This window comes from Symphalangus syndactylus, chromosome 1 (genome assembly GCF_028878055.3).
Source record: "Symphalangus syndactylus isolate Jambi chromosome 1, NHGRI_mSymSyn1-v2.1_pri, whole genome shotgun sequence".
Taxonomy (NCBI): domain Eukaryota; kingdom Metazoa; phylum Chordata; class Mammalia; order Primates; family Hylobatidae; genus Symphalangus; species Symphalangus syndactylus.
In genome coordinates this window covers 51,049,938-51,061,997 of record NC_072423.2, presented here as the reverse complement: position 1 = coordinate 51,061,997, position 12,060 = coordinate 51,049,938, and the positions used below count along the sequence as shown (strand labels likewise).

Below are 12,060 nucleotides of genomic sequence, written 5' to 3'. Positions count from 1 at the left end.
GATTGCAGTAAAGACAGGCGTAAGAAATCATAAAAGTATTAATTTGGGGAACTAATAAATGTCCATGAAATCTTCACAATTTATATTCTTCTGCCATGGCTTCTGCCGGTCCCTCCGTTCGGGGTCCCTGACTTCCTGCAACAAAACTTCTTTTGTTTCCTGAACCTTATTAAAGGTCTCTGGGCCAAATGTGAAATTCCTTTTCAAGGCTTCCTAGATTATAGCTAATCTTTCTGAATGAGGAGATCATGTTAATATTAATTATTAATGGCTATCATGAACCTAAAAATATGATTTCTGACTTAATGCATTCATAATTTTGCACCATAACTATTTTTATAAAGAAACTGCCCCCACCCCTTTACCTTGAGGAAAAAAACTTCAAAATGTAATTTTAAAAGTCTGATTTTGTAATATGTTAATTTTTTCTAATAATGAAAAATGCTATATCAAAAATATAAAATTGGCCTTGAATTTCTTGGATCAAATAATGAAGTCTGAAGACATTTTTACTATATTACTTTGGGGTTTGATGTCCTGTAGTCTCTTAAAGGACTGAAATTTGTTGTTGGACAGTTCTCTTCAGCTCTGACTCTTCCCCACCTGCTGATTTGTTCTTCGACTGAACTTTGTGTGCCTTTTGGAAAGAGGACTTGGTTTTCTTTGTATCCTTCATTTCAAGGACGGTGAAGGACACACAAAAGTTACTTAGTAAGTGGAGAATAAGGAATAACTTTACAATAATGGTGGCAATAAAGGTAGCAACTCTTTCATTAAATACATTGTACTAGCTTTCATTAAACAAATTGAAATAATAATTATTTAATTATATATGAAAACTAGAATCTTACCTGCAGTGCATCGTGCGAATTAACAGTCTTTTAAACAACTCTTTAGAAAGAAAAATTATCTGCCATATTTAAATAAATGTTTTTTCATTCTTTTACATCTTATATATTTGATGACAATAGGAAACATTGGTGGCAACATACTTGGAACTTTATCTTCAATTTTCTAAAGACATAAGTAGCCTTATTTTTTTTCTTGAACATAAACAACAGAGTAAAAAAATCAAGTTCCTTACATGTTATTTGCTCTTCACCAGATTTCTTCCTGGTACAGTTATGATCTCAAAGAAACATCTCTTGTGCCATTTTGTCTTTTTCTTTCCTTCTTCATTTAGAAGACATTTTCTAAGAGTTTTCTCTGAAGCTTATAGAGATGAGCAAGCCTTCTGTGACCTCATTCCCTTGCGGGGAACAGTAATAGAAACGCCAAATCACCAGTGGCCTCATCCTAAGAGCCAAACCCTGTGGACATTCTTTCTTTGTTATCTCAGCCTCATAGAGGGTCTAACATTGTTTATCCATGCTCCTTCCTTCCTCTGACTTCTCATGCCTCTCTCAAAGGGGCCTATTTTCTGCAGTATGTGGGAGGTGATGGGTATCCTGGAGTTTCAGCCCCCTTTTTTCTCTCTGCCTTCTTCATCGGCCTCCTCGTCCCCTCTGCCGACTTCAGTTGCTGCTTGTGTATGTATGCCTAACAAACCTGCCTTTTCCCATCAGAGCCAGTTACTCCCCTAACTGCCTATTGACACCTCGACATGAGGCCCCTCACATTCAGTGTGAACTAACTCAACTTATGATTTAGTCCATATTTCCTTTCATTATTGCATTACCATCATCCATCTAGCTAGTTACCTTGGCCTTAAATCTGGGAATCATTTTTTGCCTCTCCTTTATCTTCCTTTCTCCCCATACCCCATGTAGGGTGTGCCACACACCCCTCTTCTCCCAAACACTCCCCCTTCACTGCACTTCACCTTCAATCTTAAAAGCTAATTGTGCACCCTTGCAAAACTTAAGTAGAAGGAGATGAAAAGTTATATTTACATTTAACTATTCTGCAGGCATTTTTTAAAATAGGATTTTAGAGACCGTAAAACCACATTTGAAATTCAGATGTTGCACCAGCAATCAGACTGCTTTGCCAGTGATCAAAAGAGGCAGCTTTTCATATGAAATAACACAAAATATAAATATATGTGTATAGTTTATCTGGTGAGAACTTTTGTTCCATGACATTGTGCACTCTAATGCTTTAGGTTCTCCCCTCACCTCAGTTACCATAGTTATCAGTAGTTGCTCACTACAGGTGACCCAGTATCAGGTATTCAGTAAGCATGATTTTGAGATACAAACATGACAGTAGCATCCTTGTTTTCATCTTGCAGTCAGGGAGTATTGGTTTGGTGAAAGGAGAAATATAGGCAAGAGATCAAAGCCCCTAGAGAGATGAGCATAAATAATAACTTTACATTTATAAGTATCACTTAGTGTTTTCTCAAGTTGCTCTCTAGCAACCTTGTGAAGTAGGCAAGAACTGCTGTATATATTTCATGGATAAACTACAGGCCTGCCCTGAATTGTTCAGGTAAGTGCATCTCTGTTGGCCACCATGGAACTTGTTGCATAAAATTGCCCTTGTAAGAAGCTGTTACCTTGCCCACATTCTGGTCCTTCCAGGGCGTCTGCATTTGTAGCTTTCAGCGTGGACACAGTGCAGACTCTGTTTCCTCACTCCACTGCATAGGAACGCACTTGGTTTATATTTCTCCTGGTCTTCAGTGACACAGGCTTTGAGCCTCAGAATCGGCTGCTAAGCGGGAAATTCTCTATCTCTCTGAGGTCTCTCAGGCTGCTTCAGCATGCTCCAAGATGAATTCCTTATGCTTAAGACACCTATGCTCAAACTATCCCAAGTGACTTTTCAAAATTGGTAACCATTCCTCTAGTCATTTTCTCATCATGGTATAACATAATAAAGAGAAGTAACAGGGTGGGAAATGGGAAGTGTATAAAATTATTGTCAGAGCCAAGACTAAATGTCAGATCTTATGACATACACTTTTCCATTATACTTTCCACGAATCTGTTTCCTGAATAATTGGTGACTGTTGCAGTTTTAGAATGGGATTCAGTGTGAAAGAGGAATGAGAGTTAGCTCAGGAAGCTGCTGTAGTGCAGGCTACAAGGAGAACTCTATTAATTCTTGAGCCTGGGTACTGAATGTGGACAGTTGAAATGCACTGGGAATCACTAGTTGCCTAACCCCCTATGGTAATTAATAGCTTAGCTTTTACCTTAACACATAATACAGCAGTTGAGTAGAAATGTAGTTAAGACCCAGGTGTTTGATGAGTGTGCGGGTGGATCATGAGGTCAGGAGATTGAGACCATCCTGGCTAACACAGTGAAACCCCGTCTCTACTAAAAATACAAAAAAAATTCACCGGGCGTGGTGGCAGGCACCTGTAGCCCCAGCTACTCGGGAGGCTGAGGCAGGAGAATGGCATGAACCCAGGAGGCAGAGCTTACAGTGAGCCGAGTTTGTGCCACTGCACTCCAGAGCCTGGGTGACAGAGTGAAGCTCCGTCTCAAAAAAAAAAAAAAAAAAAAAAAAAAAAAAAAAAAAAAAGAAATAGTAGCTCACTGTTGTTTTAATTTGCATTTCCTAATTGTAGGGAATTGAGCACTTTTCTACATGTTTATTGGCTATTTGGGTTTCCATTCTACAAAGTACCTGTTTATGTCCTTTACCTATTTTCCTGTTGGATTGTTGTATATTGATTTGTAGGAATTATTTATATAGTCCTGATACTCTTTATATATTTTATAAGCATTTTTCCAAGTCTGATTTTCAAACATAGTCTTCATGGTGAAATTTTTTATTCTTAATGAAATTAATAACTTATTTAATGTTTATAATATTAAATTAATTTTATAATTCACTTTTGACATTCTGAATTTTTAAGTTAATCTTTTTTTCCTTTCTTTCTCTATAGGGTATGAACGTGATTTCTGATGAAACCGGATTGGAATAATTTTCATCTTTGTATATTTATATATATATATTTTTAAATTTTGCATTTGACTGAAAGTGCCATGAGAAAATTTGCATACTGCAAGGTGGTCCTAGCCACCTCCTTGATTTGGGTACTCTTGGATATGTTCCTGCTGCTTTACTTCAGTGAATGCAACAAATGTGATGAAAAAAAGGAGAGAGGACTTCCTGCTGGGGATGGTGAGTGACATTTTATAATACAGCTGTTTTAATTAATATATCACTGGTTTTTACTAACTAATTTGGATAATATAAAATTTTGACTTTTTTAGATTAACAGTAGTCCCTGACTTCTTGTAGGAGATTAGATGGTCATATTGATAGTTCTCCAATGGGTTCATCCAACAGTTAAAAGCATTAAAGTATCATGTATAGAATTGCTAAATTCGACTTTTGTGTTCAATATTCAGTGTAGTTAATTTCCTATAAGTTACTTTATGTTACTAAATAATGTGGGTATCTCATAGTTGGGGAATATCAAAATTGTACAGAAGATTAGTCTAATGCCAAAATGCTGAGTGGAGCATTAAAATTGCATTATAAGGTATCAAAAGAGATTACTCCTCCTCTCCCATATCAGTCCTAAGGGGAAGAAATTTTTATAGACAGATGTGATCTGTAGAAGTTTTTGTTGTTGTTGTTAATGTTGTAGATAGCTCCAGTTAGCACTTTTAGGGAGAACTTTTGAAAAGACTGGGTGATAGAATAGAGGCTGCAGTGAGATCATTGCAATATCTAGTATGGAAAGGAAAGAAATATACAAATATAAAGGAGGGAGGTAATAGGTAGTACTGATATTTTTGGCAGAGGACATTGGAAAATTCAGTTTTAAACTCCTTTTTATTCAACAAACAAATATTGCCCTTTTTTAAAAAATTCTTTTTTTTTTTTTTTTTTTTTTAACCATAATGAAAATGACTGCATTGCAAGAGTCAGTAATCCCAGTTGTTCTGGGCTCTGAACTCTGTGATTAGTTATAGAATACATGGCTATACAGCATTCTACTATTTTTAGAAATTATATACAAATAATTACTCTTTAAACATGTTTTCTTTAAGCATATAGCCACATTAAAATTTTTTGCACTTTTATGATGAGAAGGGCCTTTGGTCCCCCAAAATTTACAATAGAAAAAAAATATTGATTTGTATTGTTAACTGTACCAACTTAACTGTAATTGTTATATGTGGGCTTACATAACTGGTTCTATTTATATCTTCTTGGGAAATCTGCCTAAAATTAGGCTTAGTTGCTAGCACTGAATTCCAGTAATGCCTAGGCTAATTCCTTACTTAAATTTTCACTTTTTCCAAATGTTTTAATACGTTTTTCATCCAAAGTCAGCCTATTAGTTTGCATAATATTTACTTTATAGCTCTGCTGTTTAATATCTTTGTTGGGTGACAAAATGTTGCCTCCTTAATTGTTTCTAGAGCTGTATTCATACTGTCTTTGTTTAAATCAAAGAACAGGTATTACCATTCATCAGTCAGAAACTTGAGTATTCTTTTCCCAGATAGAATGGAATAAACTTCCCCTTACCCTACCTTAATTCATTGCCATTTGTAATAAGCTCATGATGTTCTATCTTAAATGTAGAGGCTTGACAGTGAGAAAGAATAGGCTCTATAGCATGTGAAGATTCACTTGAATGTTTTTTTGACTTTTATATGTGCTGGGCAAGGTACTAGGTGCTGTTGATACACAGCTGAACAAAAAAAAAAACAAAATTCCTCCCTTCAGGGAACTCACAGTCTAATGGAAGAGAAATAACAATAGTAAATATCAGTATAATAAATATCACTTTAGGAATGTGCACAGGAGTAGAAAGGAAGGAACGCCTTGGGGTGTCTGAGAAGCTGCACTAAGGAAGTGTGTTCCAGCTGAGTATGAGCTTGAGCAGCTGTTTGTTAGGAGAGGGGAAGACCTTCCAAGCAAAGGAAAGAAGTATGTGCAAGATTAGAAAGTGAGAACAGAGTTGATAGGAGAACAAGAGCACAGGAGGTGGCAGAGGCCATGTCACACAAGGCCTTTTATGGCATGCTGGGGATTTTGGACTTCATCTGTAGACAGCGGCATGGCGCTGAAGCACTTTAAACAAGGGAGTAAGGCCTGATTGGACCTGGACTTCTGGAAGAATGCTTTGGTGGTCATGTAACTGGTGGACTGGAAGAGAACGAGGCAGGTAGCAGATACCAGTCTGAGACTGTTGTGAGACTTTGGAAAAGAGCTTGGAACAGACACTAAAATGACACTGGAGATGGAGAGGAAATGAATATATATGAAAAATATTTAAGTAGTGGAACTTACATAACCTGGGGAGCCATCGATTGTAGGGAATAAGAGAAAGAGAAAAGTCTAAGGTGGCTTTCATGTCTCCATGGTTGGATGAATTGATGCTCCTCAGAAGAGGAGCAGCTTTGATGAAAAGGTGGATGCATGAAGTTGAGTTTGGAATATTTTTTTCATTTTTCTTATTTATTTATTTATGAATGAGATGGAGTGTCACTCTGTCACCAATGCTGGAGTGCAGTGGCACGATCTCAGCTCACTGCAACCTCTGCCTCCTGGATTCAAGCAATTCTCCTGCCTCAGCCTCTTGAGTACCTGGGGTTACAGGCACACGCCACCACACCCAGTTAATTTTTGTATTTTTAGCAGAGATGGGGTTTCACCATGTTGCCAGGCTATTCTCGAACTCCTGCCGTCAGGTGATCCACCTGCCTCGGACTCCCAATGGGCTGGGATTACAGGTGTGAACAATTACACCCAACCTGAGTTTGGAATATTTAACTTTGAGGAACTGGTAGAGATGTTCTGCAGTAGAGAATGGTCAAGATGGAGAAAATAGATGGTAATTTAAGCCTTTTCTATACCTGAGGGTGTGCACGGTATGTGTAGAGTTGGAAGACACAGACTCCCTGTTGGAGAGCCCCTTCTGGAGGGTCACTGAAGGAAGAGAAGGCTTCCCAGGAAGTCAGAGTAGAATGAAAAGCCCCAAAGAGTAGGTCATAGAAGCCCAGCCAAGGGTGGTGTTTGCTCAGAGGTTTTACCTAAGATAAAGTGTTTCTGATATGTTTGGTATGGGGCTTCTTGTGACCCTGACAAGTGGCATTTCAGGGAATGGTAACTGTGGAAGTCAGTGGATTCTGGATTCAATATACTGGAGAAACAGTAGGGATGTGGCTGTTCTTTAGGAAGCTTCAGCATGAAGGGAAGCATGTAGTATACGGTAGTTACAAGAGATAGATGGAGCCGAAGTTGGTTTTCTATGTATTTATTATTATTTATATATGTTCAGGAAGAGGTTTAAACTATAGGGGAAAGGAGGAATATTTGAAAGAACAAATTCTCAGCAGATGGGGTATTAGAACCGTGAAAAGGATTCTCCTCAAAGAACATCCACAGGTTATTATAGTTTTGACACTAGTGGCATAAGTTTCAAAGAAAAAGACTGGGTTTTGTACAAAACTACAAGCTAAAGGAGCAAAAGTCTGAAAGTAACGGAGATATGAGATGGCCTCCTTGCCTCTGGAGGAAAGGAGAATGAATCATTCTCCCAGAAACAGTTGTGAGGTTAATGGACTCTGGAGGAGAGCTAGACTTCAGTTAAGTCTGTGGATGGAGCCTGTGTATTGTGGAGACCAGACAGTGGAGAGGCTTTACAACAGCCTGGGGGTGTCAGGGTGTTCAGGGGACAGACTGAGAAGGACCTCTGAGCGTGAGGGAAGGGCTGAGCAGTAGGCCGGAGGGGAAGTACATAGCTAAGGGGAGATAATCTTTGAGGTCCCTGGTAGTCTTAAGGGGAAAAATGATTAGGGGAAGAGCACAGTTGATGCTAATAAGCAACAGTTTGAAAAATCTGCTTTGATACGAAGTTTCAGTGCAGTAGGTGCTGAGAGGTCTTAAGTCTTTTCAGAGCCCAGAAGTTATTAAGGTTCTGCTAGTGACAAATTGCTGTGGTGCATTTGAAGAGATGTTTACTAAAGAGGATCAGGGAGAGGGGATGGGTGATGGCACCAAGGATGCCAACTTTCTAGTGGAATTAGCATGTACATTACATGACCTCAAAGTTTCTCTTTTTTTTTTTTTTTTTTTAAAAGACGAAGTCTTACTCCGTCACCCAGGCTGTAGTGCAATGGTGTGATCTCAGCTCACTGCAACCTCCGTCTCCTGGGTTCACGCGATTCTTCTGTCCCAGCCTCCCAAGTTGCTGGGATTACAGGCACCCGCCACCATGCCCAGCTAATTTTTGTATTTTTAGTAGAGACAGGGTTTCACCGTGTTGGCCAGGCTGGTTTGAACTCCTGAACTCAGGTGATCTGCCTGTTTCAGTCTCCCAAAGTGCTGGGATTACAGGTGTGAGCCATGGTGCCTGGGATTGAAGTCTCTCTTGATAGAACACATAGGGCCTCCTGGATTTTTGTTTTAAAATGAACAACTAAAACAAAACAACAAAAAACATTGAGCAGTATGACACTCCAGAGTGACTGTTTCAATACTGGAAGCACCTAATTTCTGAACGTTCTACTTTACAGCTCTGATTTCGGTGAAATTTAGCAAATTCTACTGTCTCTGCTGTGAAAAAAGGTTTCCTAGGTTTGAATAGAATGGATTGATGTCATTGTGATAATGCTGAAGACTTCCTGTAACATTGTTGTTGATATGCTGTACTTAAGAGTTTTCTAAGATTCTTCTATTTACTTGTTACTTGCCTGCTTCAAGAAATAGTGGGCCAGTCTTTGGTGATTCCAGAGGGGTTTGTTTTTTCTGAGTAGTTCTCTTAAGTCTATACTTGTATTTTATACCTGAGGCTATCTGAAAATAGCAGAGTTCTGCTGCTGCTAGAGTTAGATTGGGCTCCCTTGGAAGAATATGGGTAGTGGGGGTTATGGCTTAGGAATATTTTTACACTCTTCTGCTTTCCAGAATTAGCTCATTTATCATTTATCCACTTTATGGATTTGGGTGTTATATAGAGTGTTCAGTATTTTTAAAGATGCAGTTTCAAGTAGTAATTGATTCTTTATGTCAGTACTGCATTTTCAGATCATTAAAATATTAATGATTTAACTTTTCATGTACTTATGCTGGAATTATTTCAACTGTTGAATGTTAGGAAGCCGTGGAGAACATGGTTTATAGAAACAACTTCAAATGATTAAAAACTTTAAAATATTACTAGTAAAGGCTATAATAACTTTATAACAAATTTTTAAGTGTTGATTTTTATATATGCAGCACAGGTAAATTGGACATGAAATTGGAAATTGACAAGGATGTTGAAGTAGCAGAAAGTTACCAGTGAGTTAAGTTATAGATGATATTTTGATGTTTAAAAAATCAGATAGTGTGCTGCATTTTATTGCATCTTACATACCTTTGTTTATAGAATATTCTGTATACCACTGTAAAAGTGATCACATTCCAGCTACCATTCTGAGCCACATTCCAATTTCAGAAATGTTAAAATGTAGGAGGAAACATTTTGAAATAGTGAAATATAGTGCATAAGGACAGTAAAAATGTTAATTGTGTAGTAAGATCAGAAAATAGTTTGGGAGAAATGATTTTAGCCTTTTATTAGTATATTTACCCCAAAAGAAGTCATATAACTTTATACCTCTTTATTCTACTTTCATGAGAGAAACACATATAAGAAATTTGAAAAATACCTTAAAGTGTATTCAAAGGCGTGCCAGTGGTTTGTGTATGTTAATCTTATTTGGGGGCTTTCAGAGTGAACCTGTAGTTTTCTTGGTAAATACCTTTTCTAAAACATGATACTTATCTACAGTGTCATGTAAATGAAACTTAACTGAAGTATATAATAAAATATATTTGTTCTCACATAATACTTTGGAATAACACCTTTGTCCCTCCCTTGTTAAAGTGATTTGATTCTTAGAAATGAGCTGCATGTAGAATTTTATGCAAAAATATTTTCTTTAGTTCATGAAATGACATCCAAACTCATTTCAGTTTCTTTCTAATAAAATTTTCACAGAACCAACTTTTAATACACATAGAAGACTGGCAGTAGAGAACATGGAAAGTTTATACTTACCATCTTTTTAGTTGCTTTCTAATACTGTAAATGCATTAATAGTAACATATATTCACTAACCACATGCATTTCATCCAAACTCGTTTGCCAAGAAAATTAGTTTAATAGTCCATTTAATTCTGTAGGATATTGTAATTTCTTATTAATAATTAGAGTATTGTGGTGCATCCTCTGAATCATTCAGTAGACATATAACTTTTGATTAATGGTAATTTTAAATGTGGCTCTGAAATTTCATATGTAACAGTAGGTTAGAGTACATAATGCAGGCACTATGTAGATTTTCAGATTAATAAATATCAGGTGATGAAATGTGCAAAATATTGCATCAGCAGGATTGTATATGCTGTACGTTTTTGCCTGATTCTTTAAGATATCAAGACCAACTTTAAGTTTCTGGTTATATAATTTCATATGTAATAAGCAATTAGGTTTATATTTTGTAGTACTTCTAGTAATAATTTCTCCAGTCCTCCTTAATGCCCCCCTCCACCATGGAAATTCTCAAACAGAAACAAAAGTAGAGAGAATATAAAATTATGGCTGGGCACAGTGGCTCACACCTGTAATCCCAGCACTTTGGGAGGCCGAGGTGGGCAGATCACCTGAGGTCAGAAGTTCAAGACCAGCCTGGCCAACATGGTGAAACCCCGTTTCTACTGAAAATACAAAAATTAGCCAGATATGGTGGCGCGCGTCTGTAATCCCAGCTACTGCAGAGGCTGAGACAGGAGAATCACTTGAATCTGGGAGACAAAGGTTGCAGTGAGCCAAGATTGCACCACTGCACTCTACTCTGGGTGACAGAGCGAGACTGTCTCAAAAAAAAAAAAACTTAAAAAAATTAAACTCTCATGTATCCATCATCTGGCTTCAAGAGTTGTCAACTCATGGCTAGTTTAGTGGCATGGATACCTCTTTCTCTTTGTCTCCCTCTGACCTGTTTTGTTTGTTGTTGAAGAAGAAATTGAGGTATTTCTCTTTTCCAGTTTCCTGCAGTCTGGATTTACATCCCTTTAATGGTGCATGCCATGTCCCTTTGGCCCGTATATTTCCTGTGAATTAGGTCTAGAGGCTTGATCAGGTTGAGGATCTTTCTCCCCCTAGTAAAAACACAGATGGTATATGTATACATTAATACTTTTCATTTAAAAACTGAGCAGCATGAAAACGTTTCTATTTTGATTTTTCTATAAAGCATTTTATACTAAAATAGAGCACGGGTAACAGAAGGATATTTATAATCAGGGCCACTAGATGTCTCCCACCTACTCTTTATGTTATCTGTGCCATCCACAAAAGATCTTTGTCACCTTCAGAACTGCTGGTTCCTTTTGACCACTGATGTACCAGTCCCAAAATCTTTTGGTTGTTCTTTACTTTCAGAGGCTGGCAAGTAGAAATGACTATACGAGTTTTACAATTTTTGATTTTTAAAGCTTTAAAGGCTTATTTTATATGGAGTATTACACTTCTGTACTTCTAGTTTTTACTATACTTGTTGATGATTTTTGTCATTGAGAATTTTTAAAAATTCTACCAACTCTTATATTTAAGGAGCTTACTTACTGGGCAAACATTAGGCAGGACTTGTTTTTAAAAACTATGTTACTTGAGTTTCCTATAATTTTTGAAGTAATTTTCTACTATTTTAATGTTCCACATAAAATCACAGTTTATCCTGAGAACAGGGGAAAACTAATGCACACTTTTTTCATCATCATTCTCTGAAATCTGTTTTTAAATTCTGGACGTGGTTGAGGACACAATGAATAGTTTCATATCCTGCAGCTCTGGTATTGGTAGGTGGCTTTGTACCACTGGCTGAAACAATCACCCTAAAGTCAGCTTTACCAGCTCGTCCTGTTCTTGTACAGATGAAGCCTGACTGAAGAGAGATGGCTTTTCTGCTGCCTTGATGCCACTATTTTTGTTTAGAAATGTTTTGAGGATGCCTAAAAACAATCTACAAGAGAATAAAACTTTAGATTTTAAAATAAGTAATGCATAAAATATATTTTCATCCCATTTTTGACCTCACCTCATCCTTTAGCCATCTCTTACAGATGAGAAGTTTAACATAGCACCTT

General features: G+C 37.3%; 1 protein-coding gene across 5 annotated transcripts in view; it reads left to right on the top strand.

The window, feature by feature from the left end:
- Nucleotides 1-12,060, top strand: part of GALNT1 (polypeptide N-acetylgalactosaminyltransferase 1) — a 139,831-nt gene that overhangs the window by 68,700 nt on the left and 59,071 nt on the right. For all 5 annotated transcript variants that reach the window (XM_055234393.2, XM_063640204.1, XM_063640206.1 and 2 more), the window contains one exon: nt 3,845-4,083. In XM_055234393.2, the coding sequence (XP_055090368.1) occupies nt 3,945-4,083 (139 nt within the window). In that variant the 5' untranslated portion in view covers nt 3,845-3,944. The remainder of the gene's footprint in view (nt 1-3,844; nt 4,084-12,060) is intronic.